Source organism: Bombina bombina, chromosome 11, assembly GCF_027579735.1.
Source record: "Bombina bombina isolate aBomBom1 chromosome 11, aBomBom1.pri, whole genome shotgun sequence".
Lineage (NCBI taxonomy): Eukaryota > Metazoa > Chordata > Amphibia > Anura > Bombinatoridae > Bombina > Bombina bombina.
This window is the reverse complement of record NC_069509.1, coordinates 24,902,922-24,929,034: the sequence shown is the minus strand read 5'-3', so window position 1 is coordinate 24,929,034 and position 26,113 is coordinate 24,902,922. Positions and strand designations below refer to the sequence as shown.

Below are 26,113 nucleotides of genomic sequence, written 5' to 3'. Positions count from 1 at the left end.
GTATTTTCTGCGGTCTGTCAGTGTAGCTTGTCTAGCAGAGATTCCCGTTCTAAACGCGCTTTTTCCTCTGCGCTCCTCTTCTCTCCCGCTAGCACTGTTACGTGATTGTTTAACGTGACCATTTCATCCTCTACTTGACTCTTCTCCTTCATCAGCGCGTTGTAACAGGACTTCCACGTAACAATAGCGGATAGAGATTTACTGAGCTCAGCGTCCTGGGGCTCAGCAGCAGGTGGGTCAGTCTCGGCGGCATGGATCTGGGCACGGGTAGTCTCAGGGTTAACATCGGCGGGACCCATGGGAGCGTAGGCAGAAACAAGGGGGGCTAAGTTATTTCCAAGGAGAACATCAGCTGGTAAGTCCTTCATGACCCCCACATTCACATGTCTAGCGCCCACTCCCCAATCCAAATGTACCCGGGCAACAGGTAGGCGTAACACAGCGCCCCCTGCTACCCTCACAGCCACAGTGTCTCCGGTGTGCTGGTTCTCAGACACCAAGTTCTTTTGGAGCAAGGTCATGGTAGCACCTGTATCCCGTAGACCACTGACCTCCTTCCCATTCACTTTAACCAGTTGCCGGTGCTGTTGCCAGTTATCCCGGTGGGCAGCTTGCACGGGGTCTGCTTCATGTAGGATGCCCCAGCATTCTTCCTCCTCTATGCAGTGGGCAGCAGGCTGAGGGGTATGTGGGTTTCCGCAGTCGGGTCTTCTCCAGGACTGTGCTTGGTTCACTGTGTTTAGGGGACACTCTGGTCTTTTGTGCTCTAGTTGCTTACATCCAAAGCACTGAATAGGTTGTGAGTAGTCCCATGAGTTGAACTGGCTGTCTGAGGATAGTTCGTGGTTGGAGGCGATGTGGTAGAGCAGCGCGCCAGGGGTTGGTAACTGGTAGCTGCTGGGGTGACTGTGGGTCGGTACTCCACTCTGGCAGGGGGTTTAGTGGTAGCAGTGTCCAGTTTGTGGGCATCCGTATACTCATCTGCCAGGCGAGCAGCTTCATGCAGAGTGGAGGGTTTACGGTCCCAAACCCACTCTCTAACTCCTGCTGATAACTTGTCAAAGCAATGTTCCAACAAGAATAGCTGCAGCACCTCTTGCCCAGATACGGCTTGGCACCCCACCATCCAGTGAGCTGCTGTGCGGTGCACCTTACATGCCCACTCAACGTAGGAATCTCCAGCTAGTTAAACAGTGTCTCTGAACCACCTCCTGTATGCCTCCGGTGTAATAGCATACCTGGAGAGTAGCGCCTCTTTTACAGCATTATAATCCCTGACTTCCTCATCTGGAATGGCCCAAAAAGCCTCGCTGGCCTGGCCAGATAATTTTCCGGATAATATCGTGACCCAGTCCTCTGCGGGTAACTTGTGTAGGGCACATTGCCTCTCAAAATCCGCAAGGTACCCATCAATCTCTCCTTCTGTTTCCAGGAAGTTTTTAAAAGCTGCAAAATGTACCTTTCTCTTTTTCACTGGGGTTGCTGTGACTTGGGCTGCTGCAGCACCGCTTTGGTGAAGTAGGTTGGCCTCCACGGCTGCTATGACCCGGTCGATAATTTCGGCAGACGGGTTGGGGCCATAATGTGCCAGTCTTATTTGAACCGCCCAGTCAAAGCTTGCTTCTTCAGGGTTCTGTCTGATATGCTGGGCTCATTGGTTCCTTCGGGCCCTGGTACTCCGTCCATCTTGGTCAGTATTGTAATAATCTCCCTCTTCCTGAGGTTACTGTCTTGTCGGCCCCGTTGTTCTAGCAGGTCTTTAAGGGTAGCTCTTTTCAGCCTTTCATATGGTACTCCCATTAGGTCCGGATGTGTAGTTGCTCTTCTGGGCGATGAGGACCATCCCGTCGCTTGCCACCAATTGTTATGGTATAACCCGGATATCAAGGGTTAATACCAGATGAAAGATGCCCTGAATAAGGGATCAGCAACACACAAACCCAGTTAATTCCCCCCAAACATGAGACCAAGCTCCATCTTGAGAGTAAAACAGAATGTGTTTTATTGAGGGCTTAATGCCCAGTATTTATGCAGAACTCCCCTAGGAGACCAGATGGGGGGTTGGAAGAAGATAGTACATTAGATAGAGGGAAGACGACCTTTTACAGGATACAATAGGATTGCATTACTTAACCAAATAAACAATTAAACACAAGAAAACAAGGGAGTCCTTCTTGACACCTGGCAGTCTGATTAAACAATGTGAACGCTTATCACTTAAACTTAATTACAGTAAACAATAGCTGATGTCAGGAAACCTGTTTTCAGAAAATACTTTCTCAAAACTGAACAAAGTTAACCCTTCCAGTACTGACAGAGGGGTCTGTCACATTGGGGGGCGGGTTAAGGAGGATAAAAAAGGAGGTAAATGGGAAAGGGATATGTAAATTGGTGGAAATAGTCCACCGCAATGGAACCCTGGTGTGGGCTTCTAGTGGGGGGGGGGGAGAACAAGAGTGAAAAGCAGGGGCTAACAATGCTAACCCTGCTCCACAATTACAACATTTCCAAGTATACCGTTAAGATAATGCAATTAGAAGAACAAGAATAATTAGTGTAAACATAGTAAACATAGTAAATATGTGAAAAAAAAAGGGTTTTGTAAAGTTCAAACAAACATGTAAACTCTTACCAACTTTAAAGTATTGAGGCTATTTTCCGAAGGGAATGTCCAAAATGTGACATCTCTTACAAAAGAGAGAGCCAGAAGAGGTAAAGTTCAAGTAAGACCTTGAGCTTAAGTGGTTTTAAACCTTTTTGCTCTTTGTTCCTTACTGGTCCACTCAGGAGCTGAAGCTCTCAATTTTGGGGTGGTAGCCAGTTGCAGAAGTGGCAAAACCATCTGCAAGCCCCAGAATGTAAGAAGAGCTAAACCTTGGTGAAGAGAGGAGATCACATGGGTTTGGTTATCTTTTGTGATAACAAGATTGGTTGGATAGCCCCATTGATATTTAATATTCGTGTTGCGCAGTACAGAGGTAACCGGTTGTTAGGTTTTGCGGTGTTGCAGGGTGTGTACAGATAGATCCGGTAGAAGTTGAATGTCTCTAAATTTCTCAGAGAGGAGCAGTTTTTTAAAAGCAGCTTGCATCGGTCTGTCTTTATAGATGAAACTGTGAAAACAGACTATCATTTGTCTTGGTTTATCCATAGGTACTGTTCTGGACCTCAAGGCTCTATGAGCTCTTTCCATAGTGTTGACAAGGCCATCCAGAGTAGCTAATAATTCTGTATAGAGTTCCCTTAAGAAAACTTGTAAGTCAACACTCTCTGGTATACCTCTGAAGCGTATATTGTTCCTACAGGATCTGTCCTCAATGTCAGCTAATTTAAACTCCAATTGCGTTAGTTGATCGACTAGATTTTCTGTATGGGAAAGTAAGCTGGCCTGATCAACCACCATGTCATCTTGTTTATGTTTCGAGAGCGTCCACCCTCTTTCCTATCTCAGAGATATCCTTCTTCAATTTTGCAGAATTACGCTGGATCTCTTGAGTGATAGAGCATGTCTGGTTAGCTAGCATCTTCTGTAAAGTAGATTTTGTAATGAAATGGTGGGAAGGCACTAATGAGTGCATACTTGATTGATATTCCTCATCTAGTGATTCAGGATCACTAAGCTCTGCATTTGGATCCATGGGAGGTTCCTTTCCCAATTGGGTAAAGTGGTCATAATAATTTGTCTTCTTGACAGCCGTTGGAGTTTTCACATGTCTTCTAGAAGTGTGAGGCATCTTTGGAAAGTCTAAGATCAGTTTCTTTAGGGTACAGAGGTTATCTATATGCACTGTTAAATTAAATATTAAAGAACAAGTGTTACGGTACCAACAGTGTACCAAGGGTTAATACCAGGGAACAACGTCCTGCATAGGGAATCAGCAATTCACAAACCAGCCAGTTTTCAGGTTTAAACAGAATATATCTGCTTTATTTGAAGGCAGCACACAGATTTATACACCCTCGCTTCAGGTTACAAAGGGCATTGGTTTAACAGTAAAGCAAACATGAACAATGCATCAAACAATTGTCTATTCACAGGTAAAACAGATTAACATATTAAGTTAATTAACTAGGGAAGAACGTTTACTCAGACAATCTGATGTTGGGCAGTCTAGTTAACATAATCACACAAGGACACAATCAGTTTACCCAGACAGACTCCTGAGACACAATCAGATCTTAAACATACATAGAATACATCTTATTACAGAATATAGGAACAGTTCTTATTAGCTATAAAGTCTTTTATGCCCACTTTGCTTATAGAGTCACAATTGCTCCCACAAGGGGCACTCACACCCTGTACCCATCCTGTATTTATGGATACAGGGTGACATAGACATAAGACAGAGGTATGAAAGTACATGGGGTGTCCAGCATATAAAATTCCATATTTCCATGCAGTCTCTGGGTATCCTTAAGCCCATGTACCTCCAGCCCAAAGAATGTTCCATAACAGGCCCTCCAATGTACAGTGGCGAGATTGGTTTTGTCACATCTCTCCCCTTTTCCAAACAGACTAACAGGGTATCTGACCTCCTGCCGGTCAGTGCCCTGGTTAGTCCAGCAACCCACCCATAAAACACAATTAGTAGTACAGCCCACCCACAATAAATGGTTACTACACCTGAGTACGGGGAAAACTTGTCCATGTCCAGGTGCCTCACCACAGCTGTGTGGGGGACTGGTACGCTGAATTGGTGGGTTGCGAGGTGGGCAGAGACCAGCTGTACTCTGCCCGGGTGCCAGCACTACCATGGAAGTAGCCTGGTGGGAGCCTGGTTGCTGGAGGGGAAGACCGACTGTCTCCCCTTCGGATACATAGCTGTGCTGCTGGAGGGGGAGACCAATCGTCTCCCCTTTGGCTAAACAGCCGTGTTGCTGGGGGACAGGACCATCAAACTCCTCTCCCTCTGGTTTGTCATGCTCGGCTGTCCAGGGTATATACTGTGGCATATACCACCAGAGCGCCTGGTAGGCATGTCAGTTTGCTGGGACAATCCATCTGTATTCCCGTTATGAGAGAGAATTCCTGTCCATACAAACAAGGGTTCAAATTCCTCAGTGCCCAGACCAGGGCCAAACAGTCCTTCAAAATCCCATCAGCTTCTTTACGAGTTTTCTGTACCTGCTCTTTATAGGTATCCACAATCCCTTCATACTGACATAGGGTGCCCTTGAGTTGCTGCACCTCACTATGAGCCAGCGTCAGCTTCTCCTCCAGTGTCACTAAGTTTGTCTTTAATGTTTCATGTTCCACTCTCAAGCTGGTGTTTTCTGCAGTCTGTCGGTGCAGCTTGTCTAGCAGAGATTCCTGTTCTAAACGTGCTTTTTCCTCTGCGCTCCTCTTCTCCTTCATCAGCGCATTGTAACGGGACCTCCACATATCAATAGCGGATAGAGATTTACTGAGCTCAGCGTCCTGGGGCTTAGCAGCAGGTGGGTCAGTCTCTGCTGCACGGATCTGGGCACGGGTAGTCACAGAGTTAACATCAGCGGGACCCATAGGAGCGTAGGCAGAAACAAGGGGGGCCAAGTCATTTCCAAGAAGAACATCAGCAGGTAAGTCCTTCTTGACCCCCACATTCACAGGTCTAGCGCCCACTCCCCAATCCAAATGTACCCTGGCAACAGGTAGGCTGAACACATCGCCCCCTGCTACCCTCACAGCCACAGTGTCTCCAGTGTACTGTTTCTCAGACACCAAGTTCTTTTGAAGCAAGGTCATGGTAGCACCAGTATCCCGTAGACCACTGACCTTCTTCCCATTCACTTTAACCAGTTGCCGGTTATTCCGGTGGGCAGCTTGCACAAGGTCTGTCTCATGTAGGATGCTCCAGCATTCTTGCGCCTCTACGTAGCGGGCCGCAGGCTGAGGATTACGTGGGATTCCGCCGGCGGGTCTTCTCCAGGACTGCGCTTGGTTCGCTGCGTTTAGGGGACACTCTGGTCTTTTGTGCCCTAGTTGCTTACATCTAAAGCACCGAATAGGTTGTGAGTAGCCCCGCGAATTGAACAGGGCTCTCTGAGGGTAGTTCGTGGCCGGAGGCCGTGTGGTATAGCGGTGCGCCGGGGTTTGGTAACTGGCAGCTGCTGGGGTGACTGGGGGTCTGTACTCCACTCTAGCAGGGGGCTTAGTTGTAGCAATGTCCAGTTTGCGGGCATCCGTATACTCATCTGCCAAGCGAGCCGCTTCCTGCAGGGTGGAGGGTTTACGGTCCCGAACCCACTCTCGAACTCCTGCGGGTAATTTGTCGAAGCAATGTTCCAACAGGAATAGCTGCAGCACCTCTTCCCCAGATATGGCTTGGCACCCCGCTATCCAGTGAGCTGCTGTGCGGTGCACCTTACATGCCCACTCAAGGTAGGAATCTCCAGCTAATTTAACAGTGTCTCTGAACCGTCTCCGGTATGCCTCCGGTGTAACCGCATACCTGGAGAGCAGAGCCTCTTTTACAGTATTATAATCCCTGACTTCCTCATCTGGAATGGCCCGAAAAGCCTCTCTGGCCCGGCCGGATAATTTTCCAGATAATATCGTGACCCAGTCCTCTGCGGGTACCTTGTGTAGTGCACATTGCCTCTCAAAATCCGCAAGGTACCCATCAATCTCTCCTTCTGTTTCCAGGAAGTTTTTAAAAGCTGCAAAATTTACTTTTCTCTTTTCCATCTTAGTCAGTATTGTAATAATCCCCCTCTTCCTGAGGTTACTGGCTTGTGTAGTTGCTCTTCTGGGCGATAAGGTTCATTCCGTCGCTGCCACCAATGTTACGGTACCAACAGTGTACCAAGGGTTAATACCAGGGAACAACGTCCTGCATAGGGAATCAGCAATTCACAAACCAGCCAGTTTTCAGGTTTAAACAGAATATATCTGCTTTATTTGAAGGCAGCACACAGATTTATACACCCTCGCTTCAGGTTACAAAGGGCATTGGTTTAACAGTAAAGCAAACATGAACAATGCATCAAACAATTGTCTATTCACAGGTAAAACAGATTAACATATTAAGTTAATTAACTAGGGAAGAACGTTTACTCAGACAATCTGATGTTGGGCAGTCTAGTTAACATAATCACACAAGGACACAATCAGTTTACCCAGACAGACTCCTGAGACACAATCAGATCTTAAACATACATAGAATACATCTTATTACAGAATATAGGAACAGTTCTTATTAGCTATAAAGTCTTTTATGCCCACTTTGCTTATAGAGTCACAATTGCTCCCACAAGGGGCACTCACACCCTGTACCCATCCTGTATTTATGGATACAGGGTGACATAGACATAAGACAGAGGTATGAAAGTACATGGGGTGTCCAGCATATAAAATTCCATATTTCCATGCAGTCTCTGGGTATCCTTAAGCCCATGTACCTCCAGCCCAAAGAATGTTCCATAACAGGCCCTCCAATGTACAGTGGCGAGATTGGTTTTGTCACAACAAGTTAACTCACTAACGGCCAGATTACGAGTTTTGCGTTATGGCTGCCTCGCTACTAACTTGCAAGTTATTTCCACCACTCACCTTTAGCAGCGCTGGTATTACAGGTTTGCAAAAACCCGGCGTTAGCTGGCCATATTGCAGTGTTGAGCTCCATAACGCACCCAAATACCAGCGCTGCGGTGCCTGCTTTTACGTGAGCATGATTTCCCCATAGACATCAATGGGGAGAGTCGGCTGAAAAAAAGCCTAACACCTGCAATAAAGGAGCGTAAAGCTCTGTAACGCAGCCCCATTGATTCCTATGGGTAAATAAAAGTTATGTTTACACCTAACACCCTAACATAAACCCTAAATCTAAACACCCCTAATCTGCTGCCCCTAACATCGCCCCACCTACATTACACTTATTAACCCCTAATCTGCCGCCCCCAATGTCGCCACCACCTACATTACAGTTATTAACCCATAATCTGCTGCCCCGGACATCGCCGCCACCTACATTACTGTTATTAACCCCTAATCTGCTGTCCCTAACATTGCCGCAACCTACATTACACTTATTAACCCCTAATCTGCCGCCCCCAACGTCGCTGCCACTATACTAAAGTTATTAACCCCTAAACCTAACACCAAGTCTAACCCTAACTCTAACGTAACCCTAACCCTAACACCCACTAACTTTAATATAATTAAAATAATTCTAAATAAAAATTACAATTAATACCTAAATAATACCTATTTAAAACTAAATACTTACCTGTAAAATAAACCTAAGCTAGCTACAATATAACTAATAGTTACATTGTAGCTATCTTAGGTGCTATTTTTATTTTACAGCTAAGTTTGTGTTAGGGGTAATATGAACCTGACGGCAGCCATCTTGTTCCCTGCAGCCATCTTGTGATGATTAGCATCCATTTTGTAATGATTAGACTTTTATTATAGTGGTTTATTATGTAGTAAGAGATATGCTGATGTTAGGGAGACTTGCATAGATATAATAGCCCTGAGAATGACCCTGAAGATGTGCATTGTTATCTCTACAAGATGTCAAACGGCTGTGATTTGTGCTGGGCTAGGAGGCCCAGTTACTGTGTATTCCTGTAGAAATGACTCCCTAACACTCCTTTTATTCCAATTATATTTTCTATGAGTTTCTTTGTTCTTATAGAAATACCATGTGAAATGATGTAATTATGAATACGTCACTTGTTAAACCTATATGCTGTAACTCTTATTGTAAGAATATTATAATATCTAGGGAGCATATATATACATTGTATCATTTTTATATGTTATGTTTAATTGTAATGTATCTTAATGTATCTTTTCTGTATCCCTTTAATATTCAATTGTAGCTAGACACATAGTGACCTTTATACACACATTTTATATGTACTTTTGAACCATTGGGCTATGTGTGAGAAAACACTGCTGATGTAAGGAATTTTAGTTAGGTCAAAGGTAGCTATACATCAGATTGAAATATTTTGAGATCCTACATTACTCCTTTTTTCCTGTCAGTCATAAATTTACTTAATATCTTCAAGGATATCTGACAAATGTGATGTACAACTTACAGGATGCCAGATGTTTTTCCTCATCGTAGAAATGAGCTAATGACTACAGATTTCAATGTATTCTGAAAGGTATATAAGCTCGCTATCCTGAACAATAAAATTAGAGCTGTTCAACAAACATATTCTTGTGTGTTCTCTGAATGGCTCTCCAAGTACTTGAAAACACTTTGCAGGGTAGATACCAGAGTCCTGAAGCAGAGGAGAACAAGAGGGTCCTGGTCCTAGAGGAGTCTCCTTACAGTTTGTATTTATTTTAAAAAGGTAGACTAGTTAGTAAATAGTTATTAACTATTCACTAGCTACCTAGTTAAAATGAATACAAAGTTACTTGTAAAATAAAACCTAATCTGTCTTATACTAACACCTAACCTTACACTACAATTAAATTAATTACACAAATTAAATACAATTAGCTAAATTACACAAAATAAAAAACACTAACGGCTAGATTACGAGATTGCGTTAGGGTTAAAAAGCAGCATTGGCCGGTCCCAACGCTGCTTTTTAACGCCCGCTGGTATTACGAGTCTTGAAGGTACAGGTGTACCGCTCACTTTTTTGGCCAGACTCGGAAATACCGCAAATCCACTTACATCAATTGTGTATCCTATATTTTCAATGGGACTTGCATAGTGCCGGTATTACGAGTCTGACCAAAAGTGAGCGGTACACCGTCTCCTGTCAAGACTGATACCGCATCTTAAAGTCAGTAGTTATGAGTTTTACACTACAACGCCGTAGCATAAAACTAAACTAAAGTGCTAAAAAGTACACTTACACCCATAAAATACCTATTAACCCCTAAACCGAGGCCCTCCCACATCCCAAACACTAGTTAAATATTATTAACCCTAATGTGCCGTCCCTAACATCGCTAACACCTACCTACATTTATTAACCCCTAATTTGCCGCCCCCAACGTCGCCACCACTATATTAAATGTATTAACCCCTAAATCTAAATCTAACCCCCCCTAACTTAAATATAATTTAAATAAATATAAATAAAATTACTATCATTAACTAAATTATTCCTATTTAAAACTAAATACTTACCTGTAAAATAAACCCTAAAATAGCTACAATCCAACTAATAGTTACATTGTAGCTATTTTAGGATTTATTTTTATTTTACAGGCAAGTTTGTATTTATTTTAACTAGGTAGAATAGTCACTAAATAGTTATTAACTATTTAATAACCACCTAGCTAAAATAAAGACAAATTTACCTGTAAAATAAAACCTAACCTAAGTTACAATTACACCTAACACTACACTATAATTAAATAAATTCCCTAACTTAACTACATTTAAATACAATTAAATAAAATGATATAAAGTATGGAAAAAAAACAAACACTAAATTACATAAAATAATAAAAAAAATTACAAGATTTTTAAACTAATTACACCTAATCTAATCCCCCTAACAAAATAAAAAAGCCCCCCCCAAAATAAAAAAAGCCCTACCCTACACTAAATTACAAATAGCCCTTGAAAGGGCCTTTTGCGGGGCATTGCCCCAAAGTAATCAGCTCTTTTACCTGTAAATAAAAATTACAAATCCCCCAACATTAAAAACCACCACCCACACAACCAACCCTACTCTAAAACCCACCCAATCCCCCCTTAAAAAACCTAACACTAACCCCTTGAAGATCACCTTACCGGGAGACGTCTTCACCCAACTGGGCAGAAGTGGTCCTCCAGACGGGCAGAAGTCTTCATCCAAGCCGGGCAGAAGAGGTCCTCTAGATGGGCAGAAGTCTTCATCCAGACGGCATCTTCTATCTTCATCCATCCTGCGCGGAGCGGGTCCATCTTCAAGACATCCGACGCAGAGCATCCTCTTCTGACGACGGCGACTGAAGAATGAAGGTTCCTTTAAATGACGTCATCCAAGATGGTGTCCCTTCAATTCCGATTGGCTGATAGAATTCTATCAGCCAATCGGAATTAAGGTAGAAAAAATCCTATTGGCTGATGCAATCAGCCAATAGGATTGAGCTGGCATTCTATTGGCTGTTGCAATCAGCCAATAGAATGCAAGCTCAATCCTATTGGCTGATGGCATCAGCCAATAGGATTTTTTCTACCTTAATTCCAATTGGCTGATAGAATTCTATAAGCCAATCGGAAATGAAGGGACGCCATCCTGGATGCAATCCACCAATAGGATTGAGCTTGCATTCTATTGGCTGATTGCATGAAGACTTCTGCCCGTCTGGGTGAAGACGTCTCCGGTAAGGAGATCTTCAAGGGGTTAGTGTTAGGTTTTTTAAGGGGGGATTGGGTGGGTTTTAGAGTAGGGTTGGTTGTGTGGGTGGTGGGTTTTAATGTTGGCGGGGATTTGTACTTTTTTTTACAGGTAAAAGAGCTGATTACTTTGGGGCAATGCCCTGCAAAAGGCCCAATTTAAGGGCTATTTGTAATTTAGTGTAGGGTAGGGCCTTTTTATTTTGGAGGGGCTTTTTTATTTTGTTAGGGGGATTAGATTAGGTGTAATTAGTTTAAAAATCTTGTAATTTTTTTATTATTTTCTGTAATTTAGTGTTTGTTTTTTTGGTACTTTAGATCATTTTATTTAATTGTATTTAATTGTAGTTAATTTAGGGAATTTATTTAATTATAGTAGTGTTAGGTGTAATTGTAACTTAAGTTAGGTTTTATTTTACAGGTACTTTTGTATTTATTTTAACTAGGTAGTTAGAAAATAGTTAATAACTATTTAATAAATATTCTACCTAGTTAAAATAAATACAAACTTGCCTGTAAAATAAAAATAAACCCTAAGCTAGATACAATGTAACTATTAGTTATATTGTAGCTATCTTAGGGTTTATTTTACAGGTAAGTATTTAGTTTTAAATAGGAATAATTTAGTTAATGATAGTTATTTTATTTAGATTTATTTAAATTATATTTAAGTTAGGGGGGGTTAGGGTTAGACTTAGATTTAGGGGTTAATACATTTAATATAGTGGGGGCAACGTTGGGGGCGGCAGATTAGGGGTTAATAAATGTAGGTAGGTGTTGGCGATGTTAGGGACAGCAGATTAGGGGTTAATAATATTTAACTAGTGTTTGCGAGGCGGGAGTGCGGCGGTTTAGGGGTTAATATATTTATTATAGTGGTGGCGGTGTCCGGAGCGGCAGATTAGGGGTTAATAATTATAATGCAGGTGTCGGCAATGTTGGGGACGGCAGATTAGGGGTTAATACGTGTAAGATTAGGGGTGTTTAGACTCGGGTTCATGTTAGGGTGTTAGGTGTAGACATAAATGTATTTTCCCCATAGGAATCAATGGGACTGCGTTATGAGCTAAACGCTGCTTTTTTGTAGGTGTTTTTTTTAAGCCGGCTCTCCCCCATTGATTCCTATGGGGAAATCGTGCACAAGCACGTTCAGCCAGCTTACCGCTAACGTAAGCAGCGCTGGTATTGAGGTGAGATGTGGCGCAAAATTTTGCTCTACGCTCAATTTTTTGTAGTTAACGCCGGGTTTTTAAAGTGAGCGGTGAGCATAAACTGCTTGTTAGCACCGCACCCCTGTTAATGCAAATCTCGTAATCTACCGGTAAATTACAAAAAATAATAAACACTAAATTACACAAAATAAAAAATAAATTATGAAATATTTAAACTAATTACACCTAATCTAATAGCCCTATAAAAATAAAAAATAAATATTTTTATTTAGAATTATTTTAATTATATTAAAGTTAGTGGGATTTAGGGTTAGGGTTACGTTAGGGTTAGACTTGGTGTTAGGTTTAGGGGTTAATAACTTTACTATAGTGGCGGTGACGTTGGGGCAGCAGATTAGGGGTTAATAATTGTAATGTAGGTTGCGGCGATGTTAGGGACAGCAGATTAGGGGTTAATAACAGTAATGTAGGTGGCAACAAGGTCCGGAGCGGCAGATTAGGGGTTATTAATAATTTTATTTTAGTTTTTGCGATGCGGGAGGGCCTCGGTTTAGGGGTTTATAGGCAGTTTATGGGAGTTAGTGTACTTTTTAGCACTTTAGTTATGAGTTTTATGTTACGGCTTTGTAGCATAAAACCCATAACTACTGACTTTCAGTTTACGTTATGGATCTTGGAATTATGGGCTGTACCGCTCACTTTTTGGCCTTCCAGGCAGACTCGTAATACCGGCGCTATGGAAGTCCCGTTGAAAAAGGACTTTTTGAAAGCTGCAGTAGTTACGTTGCGTTACAGCCAAAAAAGTCTGCGGTACACCTGTACCGGCAAGACTCGTAATACTAGTGGTAGTGAAAAAGAGCCTTAATGCTGCTTTTTTACTCATACTGCAAAACACGTAATCTAGCCCTTAATGTGCATTAATATTACATAATACGACAGCGGAGCAAGGTTAGGTAGCGTCCCATCAGAACCTCTAGGTCATAGTAATTAGGTAAGTGGTTAGGTGTAATTTGTTCGAATACCGAGGAAGGGAATTGATCACTAGTGATGTTGCAAACCTAAAAGTTTGCGTTCGCGAACGGCGGACACGAACTTCCGCAACTGTTCGCGAACGGGCGAACCGGGCGAGCCGCCATAGACTTCAATAGGCAGGCGAATTTTAAAACCCACAGGGACTCTTTCTGGCCACAATAGTGATGGAAAAGTTGTTTAAAGGGGTCTAACACCTGGACTGTGGCATGCCGGAGGGGGATCCATGGCAAAACTCCCATGGAAAATTACATAGTTGATGCAGAGTCTGTTTTTAAGCCATAAAGGGCAAGTGGGCCTGGCACACACGCTGGCAGGCAGGCAACTGCAATTAGATTACACAAGCAGACTGATGTTTCACAGTCAAAAAAGTTTTTTTAAAAAAAATTTACACTACTGTTACACCAGATATGAGTGGTGGCACTGGGCAAGTGGGCACAGTATACACTGTGAGCCTGGCACACACGCTGGCAGGCAGGTAACTGCAATTAGATTACACTAGCAGACTGATGTTTCACAGTCAAAAAAGTTTTTTTTTTTTTTAAATTTACACTACTGTTACACCAGATATGAGTGGTGGCACTGGGCAAGTGGGCCTGGCACACACGCTGGCAGGCAGGCAGGCAACTGCAATTAGATTACACAAGCAGACTGATGTTTCACAGTCAAAAAAGATTATTTTTTTTTAAATTTACACTACTGTTACACCAGATATGAGTGGTGGCACTGGGCAAGTGGGCCTGGCACACACGCTGGCAGGCAGGCAACTGCAATTAGATTACACTAGCAGACTGATGTTTCACACTCAAAAAAGTTGTTTTTTTTTTTTAATTTACACTACTGTTACACCAGATATAAGTGGTGGCTTTGGGCAAGTGGGCCTGGCACACACGCTGGCAGGCAGGCAACTGCAATTAGATTACACTAGCAGACTGATGTTTCATAGTCAAAAATTTTTTTTTTTTTTAATTTACACTACTGTTACACCAGATATGAGTGGTGCACTGGGCAAGTGGGCACAGTATACCTACATACCTACACACATTTACATACCTACACACTCATACATACACATACCTACACAGACTTACATACATACATACACACTCTTACATACCAACACACTCATATATACACATACCTACACACACTTACATACCTACACACTCATACATACACATACCTATACACATTACATACCTACACACTCATAAAAACACATATCTAAACACATATACATACCTACACACTCATACATATGCAAACCTATACACAATTACATGAACTTCCGCAACTGTTCGTGAACGGGCAAACCCGGCGAACCGCCATAGTCTTCAATAGGCAGGCGAATTTTAAAACCCACAGGGACTCTTTCTGGCCACAATAGTGATGGAAAAGTTGTTTCAAGGGGACTAACACCTGGACTGTGGCATGCCGGAGGGGGATCCATGGCAAAACTCCCATGGAAAATTACATAGTTGATGCAGAGTCTGTTTTTAAGCCATAAAGGGCAAGTGGGCCTGGCACACTCGCTGGCAGGCAGGCAACTGCAATTAGATTACACAAGCAGACTGATGTTTCACAGTCAAAAAAGTATTTTTTTTTTTTTATTTACACTACTGTTACACCAGATATAAGTGGTGGCACTGGGCAAGTGGGCCTGGCACACACGCTGGCAGGCAGGCAAATGCAATTAGATTACACTAGCAGACTGATGTTTCACAGTCAAAAAAGTTTGTTTTTTTAATTTACACTACTGTTACACCAGATATGAGTGGTGGCACTGGGCAAGTGGGCCTGGCACACGTGCTGGCAGGCAGGCAACTGCAATTAGATTACACAAGCAGACTGATGTTTCACAGTCAGAAAAGTTTTTTTTTTTTATATTTACACTACTGTTACACCAGATATGAGTGGTGGCACTGGGCAAGTGAGCCTGGCACACACGCTGGCAGGCAGGCAACTGCAATTAGATTACACTAGCAGACTGATGTTTCACACTCAAAAAAGTTGTTTTTTTTTTTTTAATTTACACTACTGTTACACCAGATATGAGTGGTGCACTGGGCAAGTGGGCACAGTATACCTACATACCTACACACATTTACATACCTACACACTCATACATACACATACCTACACAGACTTACATACCTACACACTCTTACATACCTACACACTCATATATACACATACCTACACACACTTACATACCTACACACTCATACATACACATACCTATACACATTACATACCTACAAACTCATAAAAACACATATCTACACACATATACATACCTACACACTCATACATATGCAAACCTACACACAATTACATACCTACACACTCATGCAAACACATACCTACACACATTAACATACCTACACACTCAAACACATACACATTTACATACCTACATACTCTAATAAAAACACATACCTACACACTCATACATACACATACCTACACACTCATACAAACACATACCTACATACATTTACATACCTACACACTCATACATACACATACCTACACACACTTGCATACCTACACACACTTAAATACCTACACACTCATACATATGCAAACCTGAATACACCACTGCTATACACACTTACATATCTACACACCCATACATACACATATCTACACACACTTAAATACCTACACACTAATACCTACACATACATACACACACTTGCATAACTACACAGTCCACACTCATAAAAACACATACCTACACACATTTACATACCTACACACTCATGTAAACACATGCCTACACACTCATACAAACACATACCTACACACTTATATAAACACATACTTACACACATATACATACCTAAACACTCATACATACACATACCTACACACATTTACATACCTACACCCTCATACATACAGATACCTACACATATAAACACATACCTACACACATGTACATACCTACAAACTCATAAAAACACATACCTACCCACACTTACATACCTACACAATAATACAAACACATTCCTACACACACTTACATACCTACACACACATAAAAAACACATATCTACCCACACTTACATACCTACACACTCATACAAACACATACCTACACACATGAACATACCTACAAACTCACACAAACACATATCTACCCACACTTACATACCTACACAATCATACAAACACATTCCTACACACACTTACATACCTACACACACATAAAAAACACATATCTACCCACACTTACATACCTACACACTCATACATACACATACCTACACACGCTTACATACCTACACATTCAAACTTGCACATACCTACACATACCTACACACTCATACAAACACATACCTACACACATGAACATACCTACAAACTCACACAAACACATATCTACCCACACTTACATACCTACACAATCATACAAACACATTCCTACACACACTTACATACCTACACACACATAAAAAACACATATCTACCCACACTTACATACCTACACACTCATACATACACATACCTACACACGCTTACATACCTACACATTCAAACTTGCACATACCTACACATACCTACACACTCATACAAACACATACCTACACACATGAACATACCTACAAACTCACACAAACACATATCTACCCACACTTACATACCTACACAATCATACAAACACATTCCTACACACACATAAAAAACACATATCTACCCACACTTACATACCTACACACTCATACATACACATACCTACACACGCTTACATACCTACACATTCAAACTTGCACATACCTTCATACTCATACAAAAACATACCTACACACACGTACATACATACACACTCATACAAACACATACCTACACACACTTACATACCTACACACTAATACAAACACATACCTACACAACTATGCATACACATACCTACACACTCATACAAACACATACATTTACATACCTAAACACTCATACATACACATACCTACACACACTATACACTCATACATATGCAAACCTAAATACGCCACTGCTACACACACTTACATATCTACACACCCATACATACACATATCTACACACACTTATATACCTACACACTAATACATACACATACATACACACACTTACATACCTACACAGAACACACTCATAAAAACACATACCTACACAGATTTACATACCTACACATGCATGCAAACACATACCTACACACATATGCATACCTACACACTCATACAAACACATACCTACACACTTATATAAACACATACTTACACACATATACATACCTAAACACTCATACATACACACATTTACATACCTACACCCTCATACATACACATACCTACACATAAACACATACCTACACACATGTACATACCTACAAACACATATCTACCCACACTTACATACCTACACACTCATACATACACATACCTACACACTCATACATACACATACCTACACACATTTACATACCTACACACATTTACATACCTACACATATTTACATACCTAAACATTCATACATACACATACCTACACTCATTTACATACCTACACACACCTAAACACATTTACATTCCTACACACTCATACCAACACATACCTACACACCTATACATACACATACCTACACACTCATACAAACACATACCTACACACATGAACATACCTACAAACTCACACAAACACATATCTACCCACATTTACATACCTACACAACCACACAAACACATATCAACCCACACTTACATACCTAAACAATCGTACAAACACATTCCTACACACACTTACATACCTACACACGCATACAAACACATATCTACCCACACTTACATACCTACACACTCATACATACACATACCTACACACGCTTACATACCTACACATTCAAACTTACACATACCTTCATACTCATACAAAACATACCTACACACACGTACATACCTACACACTCACACAAACACATACCTACACGCACTTACATACCTACACACACTTACATACCTACACACTCATACAAACACATACCTACACACACTTACATCCCTACACACAATTATACAAGCACATACCTACACACACTTACATCCCTACACACTCATACATACACATACCTACACACATTTACATACCTACAGACACTAAAGGACCTGTGATGTCACAGCAGACAGTGACTGCTGTGATCAAATTGTACTGATTTTAGGTAGAAAAAAAGTACATCCTTGTTCCATCCTCTAAAACTCCTCATTTAAAACTCCATGCTCCCTCTTTAGAAGGCAGTTTTACCAGAGGAATGAGGGCATTTTTAGAGTAGGGAACAGGGAGGAAAAAAGAAGGGGGATAAAGCAGGCATCATGGAGGAGGCAGTATGACTCAGGGAGGACAGAGGGAGGATGAAGCAGACTGCATGGAGAAGGGAGGAGGCAGCATGAAGCAGGGAGGACAGAGGAGAGAGGACAGAGCAGTCAGCATGGAGGAGTCAGCTTAAAGCAGGGAGGACAGAAGAAGGAGGATAGAGTAGGCAGCATGGCGGAGGAAGCAGGAAGCAGAGAGGACAGAACAGGCAGTATGGAGGAGGGAGGAGGCAGCATGAAGCAGGGAGGACAGAGGAGAGAGGACAGAGCAGTCAGCATGGAGGAGGGAGGAGTCAGCTTAAAGCAGGGAGGACAGAAGAAGGAGGATAGAGTAGGCAGCATGGCGGAGGAAGCAGGAAGCAGAGAGGACAGAACAGGCAGTATGGAGGAGGGAGGAGTCAGCTTAAAGCAGGGAGGACAGAAGAAGGAGGATAGAGTAGGCAGCATGGCGGAGGAAGCAGGAAGCAGAGAGGACAGAACAGGCAGTATGGAGGAGGGAGGAGTCAGCTTAAAGCAGGGAGGACAGAAGAAGGAGGATAGAGTAGGCAGCATGGCGGAGGAAGCAGGAAGCAGAGAGGACAGAACAGGCAGTATGGAGGAGGGAGGAGGCAGCATGAAGCAGGGAGGACAGAGGAGAGAGGACAGAGCAGTCAGCATGGAGGAGGGAGGAGTCAGCTTAAAGCAGGGAGGACAGAAGAAGGAGGATAGAGTAGGCAGCATGGCGGAGGAAGCAGGAAGCAGAGAGGACAGAACAGGCAGTATGGAGGAGGGAGGACAGAGCAGGAAACATAGAGGAGGAAGCATTGGAAGGAAGAATAAAGCAGAAAAAAAGTACATAGGTATCACCACAAGAGAACTACGTACGAGATTGGATGAACACATTGAAAGCATTAAGAAAAGTGAGGAGGATAAAAAGGACAAAGTTTTGACACCAGTAGCGAGACATTATTTAAAAACACATGGTAACAAACCACAACTTAAAGTGTCAGTTTTACAAACAATTAAACCTGGGATAAGAGGTGGCAGCATTGAATCAATGTTGCTACAAGCTGAATGCAGGTGGATATTTTGGTTGCAAACATTGATTCCACAAGTGCTATATATGATCTGACAGTGCTATATGATCTGACAGTGCTATATATGATCTGACAGTGCTATATATGATCTGACAGTGCTATATATGATCTGACAGTGCTATATATGATCTGACAGTGCTATATATGATCTGACAGTGTTATATGATCTGACAGTGCTATATGATCTGACAGTGTTATATGATATGACAGTGCTATATGATCTGACAGTGCTATATATGATCTGACAGTGTTATATGATTTGACAGTGCTATATGATCTGACAGTGCTATATGATCTGACAGTGCTATATATGATCTGACAGTGCTATATGATCTGACAGTCCTATTTATGATCTGACAGTGCTATATGATCTGACAGTGTTATATGATCTGACAGTGCTATTTATGATCTGACAGTGCTATATGATCTGACAGTCCTATTTATGATCTGACAGTGCTATATGATCTGACAGTGTTATATGATCTGACAGTGCTATTTATGATCTGGCAGTGCTATATGATCTGACAGTGCTATACGATCTGACAGTGTTATATGATCTGACAGTGCTATTTATGATCTGAAAGTGCTATATGATCTGACAGTGCTATTTATTATCTGACAGTGCTATATATGATCTGACAGTGCTATATGATCTGACAGTGCTATATATGATCTGACAGTGCTATATATGATCTGACAGCTCTATATATGATCTGACAGCTCTATATATGATCTGACAGTGCTATATATGATCTGACAGCTCTATATATGATCTGACAGTGCTATATGATCTGACAGTGCTATATATGATCTGACAGTGCTATATATGATCTGACAGTGCTATATATAATCTGACAGTGCTATATATGATCTGATAGTGCTATATATGATCTGACAGTGCTATATATGATCTGACAGTGCTATATGATCTGACAGTCCTATTTATGATCTGACAGTGCTATATGATCTGACAGTGTTATATGATCTGACAGTGCTATTTATGATCTGACAGTGCTATATGATCTGACAGTCCTATTTATGATCTGACAGTGCTATATGATCTGACAGTGTTATATGATCTGACAGTGCTATTTATGATCTGGCAGTGCTATATGATCTGACAGTGCTATACGATCTGACAGTGTTATATGATCTGACAGTGCTATTTATGATCTGAAAGTGCTATATGATCTGACAGTGCTATTTATTATCTGACAGTGCTATATATGATCTGACAGTGCTATATGATCTGACAGTGCTATATATGATCTGACAGTGCTATATATGATCTGACAGCTCTATATATGATCTGACAGTGCTATATATGATCTGACAGCTCTATATATGATCTGACAGCGCTATATATGATCTGACAGTGCTATATATGATCTGACAGTGCTATATATAATCTGACAGTGCTATATATGATCTGACAGTGCTATATGATCTGACAGTGCTATATATGATCTGACAGTGCTATATATGATCTGACAGTGCTATATATAATCTGACAGTGCTATATGATCTGACAGTGCTATATATGATCTGACAGTGCTATATATGATCTGGCAGTGCTATTTATAATCTGACAGTGCTATATATAATCTGACAGTGCTATATATGATCTGACAGTGCTATATATGATCTGACAGTGCTATATATGATCTGACAGTGCTATATATAATCTGACAGTGCTATATATGATCTGACAGTGCTATATATGATCTGACAGTGCTATATATAATCTGACAGTGCTATATATGATCTGACAGTGCTATATATGATCTGACAGTGCTATATATGATCTGACAGTGCTATATATAATCTGACAGTGCTATATATAATCTGACAGTGCTATATATGATCTGACAGTGCTATATATAATCTGACAGTGCTATATATAATCTGACAGTTCTATATATAATCTGACAGTGCTATATATAATCTGACAGTTTTATATATAATCTGACAGTGCTATATATGATCTGACAGTGCTATATATGATCTGACAGTGCTATATATGATCTGACAGTGCTATATATGATCTGACAGTGCTATATGATCTGACAGTGCTATATATAATCTGACAGTGCTATATATAATCTGACAGTGCTATATATAATCTGACAGTGCTATATATAATCTGACAGTGCTATTTATAATCTGACAGTGCTATATATGATCTGACAGTGCTATATATGATCTGACAGTGCTATATATAATCTGACAGTGCTATATATGATCTGACAGTGCTATATATGATCTGACAGTGCTATATATATAATCTGACAGTGCTATATATGATCTGAAAGTGCTATATATAATCTGACAGTGCTATATATGATCTGACAGTGCTATATATGATCTGACAGTGCTATATATATAATCTGACAGTGCTATATATGATCTGACAGTGCTATATATGATCTGACAGTGCTATATATGATCTACCATTTGGTAAACTGGAATATCCCCATGCAGAAACAGAATTATAAAAACTATCTGCAAATATTTGACTTTCCTCACAGATGCAAAATACTCCTATCTACAGTAGATTGACATTTGCAAGAGCACTAGATAGCAGCACTGTTTCCTACCATGTACTGCTCCGGATGCCTACCTAGATATCTCTTCTACACAGAACATCATTGGAACAAAGCAAATTGGAATCTATTTTAAAATGGTATGCTTTGTCTGAGTCACAAAAGAAATGTTTGGGTTTCATATTAATATGCAAGAGAATGGAACCACAACAAATCTACAATGTGCCACAGTAAGTCGCTCATTTAGAGGAATTGTTACGCGATGGTTTTACCTTGGTTTTTAGCGATGACATCTCTCATGTAGTTAAGTTTATAGGCTGTTGTTTCCTCTGGTGTCATTTTTATGTTATGTAATGGATTAAGCATGTCCATTTCTTTCTTGCTGAAGAACAGAAGCTCACAGGGAAAATTCTGATTTTTCCAACTTTCAATTTGGTTCACGGTGTCAGTGTCCTCCACCTCAGTGATCACCACTATCACATTCTTAGGGTCTAAATATTAAATCAAGAAATACCATAAATAAGATAAATAAATGTACACTGTTGTTACAGTAATTCCTGTTTATTATATTTTCACAAGTGGCTCATTGATATTATTTGCATTTCTTATAAAATAATATATGTTTTGTGTAAACAAATCTACTATGTTATTTTGTAGCTGTCATTCAGGTGCTGCCTAGAGACAAAAGTAAAGACAAAATGAGAAGTGAAATGCGGGGAAATACCTTGGGAAGGAATTTAAGGGAAGAGAAAGGTTAGAAAGTAAATAGCACATGCTTGCCTTACATTTTTAGAGGCTTTTCAATACTGGATCATCTTACTGTTTATAACAAATATTTGGGTAACATTATCATTATCTATCCATAGAGGCCTATTTAACAAATGTCTTGCGGACCTGATCCGACAGTGCGGATCAGGTCCACAAGAAATCGTTGAATGCAGAGAGCAATACGCTCTCCGTATTCAGCATTGCACCAGCAGCTCTTGTGAACTGCTGGTGCAACGCCACCCCCTGCAGACTCGCGGCCAATCGGCCGCCAGCAGGGGGTGTCAATCAACCTGATCGTACTCGATCGGGTTGAATTGTGGAGATTCCTGTCCGCCTGCTCAGAGCAGATGGACAGGGTTATGGAGCAGCAGTCTTTGTGACCGCTACTCCATAACTTGTGTTTCTGGCAAGTCTGCAGGCTCGCCAGAAACACTGGCCATCAAGCTCCATACGGAGCCCCATAGTGTCATAATATCACAGGTATTGTATACACTATATGACCAAAAGTGTGCAGCTTTTGAAGAGTGTCTGAAAATTTGTGCCCATTTAGCCAAAACAGCATGTCCTAGGTTACACACTGATATTAGATAAGATCTGGCTTGAAATTGGCATTGAAATTGATCCCAAAGGTGTTCAGGTTGAGAGTAGGGCTTGTGCAGGCCACTCAGGTTTTTCCATGTCAAACTTATCAAACCATCTCTTCAAGGACCTCACTTTGTGCACAGATGCTGGAGCAGGAAATGGTTATCCCCAAACTGATGCCACAAAGTTGGAATCACCCAATTGTGTAAAAGTCTTTGCATCATGTAGCATTAAGATAACCCTTTTCTAGAGCTAAGTAGCTTAAACTAAACCCTGAAAAACAGCTACAAACTATTATCCCTCCTCCACCAAACTTTATAGTATGCTCTGTGCATTTGAGCCAATGCTTGGCATTGCACACGTTGATGTGAGGCTTGTATACAACTGGTCAGCCATGGAAACCCATTTCATGAAGCTCCTGAAGCAGGTCTTGTGCCTACGTATCTTACAGATGCAGTTTGGAACTCTGTAATGAGTGATGCAACAGATGATAGATATTTTTTTATGTTCTACAAGTTCTAGCACTTGGCAGCCATGCTCTGTGAGTTTGCATAGTCTACCACTTTGTGACTGAGCTGTTGCTCCTAGAAGTGTGCACTTCACATAAGTAGTGCTTAAAGTAGACCAGGGTAGATCTAGTAGGGCAAAAATGTCATGACCTGACCTGTGGCAAAGGTGGCATTCTATGACAGTGCCACTTTTAATGTGAATTAATTATACAATGCAACCTGTGGTACTGCCAATGTTTGTATTTAGAGATTGCATGGCAATGAGGTGTTTTGTTTTGTACCTTGTAGCAATGCCTGAATTCAATAATTAGTAGGGGTGTCCACATACTTTTGCCAATATAGGACTAGATTACATACAAGGTACACAAGCACACATGAGATTTCTAGCATAAATTTCACTTGTGTGAAACTGCTACCATGAATATATAGTGAACATCTGTGCGCTTGTGTTAAAGCTGAAGCTTGAAAATTGCTCAAGAGCAACTTACAAGAGCTGAAATTAAACCATAATTCTGATTGTGAAATTACCAGAAATCCATCAGTTACACCTTATGCAAACACAAATACAGTGGCCATTCAGAGGGAATATCCCTTACAATACAAGTGTTTACATCAATACTGTTGTATAGTGAGAAAGGTTAATAACAATTAGCATTTTTAGTATTATTATCAGTTATTTGTAGAGTGCCAACAGATTCCGCAGTGCTATAAACAAAGGCAAAGTACAACAAAACAATTATAGGGATCAAATGGGTAGAGGGCCCTGCCAAGAGTTGCAATGTTGTAGTCAGCTCTTAAGGTAATCTACAAACAGCTGGACTCTTAGGCTTACATGCTAAGGGGGTTCAGGGGATAGCAATGGAGTAGAGGAACTGGTATAAAGTAAGGTTAGCGTAGGTTGTATGCATCCCTGAACAGTAGAGTCTTTAGGGAGCGCTTGAAGCTTTCAAAACTAGGGGAGAGTCTTGTGGAGCGAGGCAGAGAGTTCCACAAGATGGGAGCCAGTCTGAAGAAGTCCTGTAAACGGGAGTGTGATGAGTTAACAAGAGAGGAGGAGAGTAGGAGGTCATGAGCAGAGCGAAAGGGACGGGAGGGAGAATATCTGGAGACAAGGTCTAAAATATAGGGGGAGCAGTGCAGTTGAGGGCTTTGTATGTCAGAGTGAGAATTTTGTGTTTGATCCTAGAGGCAAAAGGAAGCCAGTGAAGGCATTGGCAGAGTGGTGCAGCAGATGAAGAGCGACGTGTAAGGAAGATGAGTCTGGCAGAGGCATTTATTATGGATTGTAAAGGAGCTAGGCGGCAGGTGGGGAGACCAGAGAGGACAGAGTTGCAGTAATTGAGGCTGGAATGAATGAGAGAGTGGATTAAAATCTTAGTTGTGTCTTGTGTAAGGAAGTGTCTAATTTTAGAGATGTTTTTAAAGGTGGAAGCGGCAGGCTTTAGCCAAGGACTGAATGTGAGGAGTGAAAGAAATGAGTCAAATGTGACCCCGAGACATCAGGCATGCGGGGTAGGGGTAATGATGGAGTTGTCAACAGTTATAGATAGATTGGGGGTGGAGATTTTGGAAGAAGGGGGAAAATGATGAGCTCAGTTTTGGAGAGATTTAGCTTGAGGTAGTGAGAGGACATCCAGGAAGAGATGTGAGAAAGACAGTTAGTGACACAAGGAAGGAGATAAGTCTGGTGCAGAGAAGTAGATTTGGGTGTCGTTGGCATACAAATGATATTGTAAACCGTGGGACTTTATTAGGGAACCTAGTGATGACGTGTAGATTGAGAAGAGAAGGGGAC

At 41.3% G+C, this 26,113-nt stretch overlaps 1 protein-coding gene across 1 annotated transcript in view; it reads right to left on the bottom strand.

The window, feature by feature from the left end:
- The window catches only part of LOC128641918 (uncharacterized), a 448,428-nt gene that overhangs the window by 331,602 nt on the left and 90,713 nt on the right, over positions 1–26,113 (bottom strand). The window contains exon 5 of the mRNA XM_053694507.1: positions 22,732–22,950. Coding sequence (XP_053550482.1) covers positions 22,732–22,950 — 219 coding nt within the window. The remainder of the gene's footprint in view (positions 1–22,731; positions 22,951–26,113) is intronic.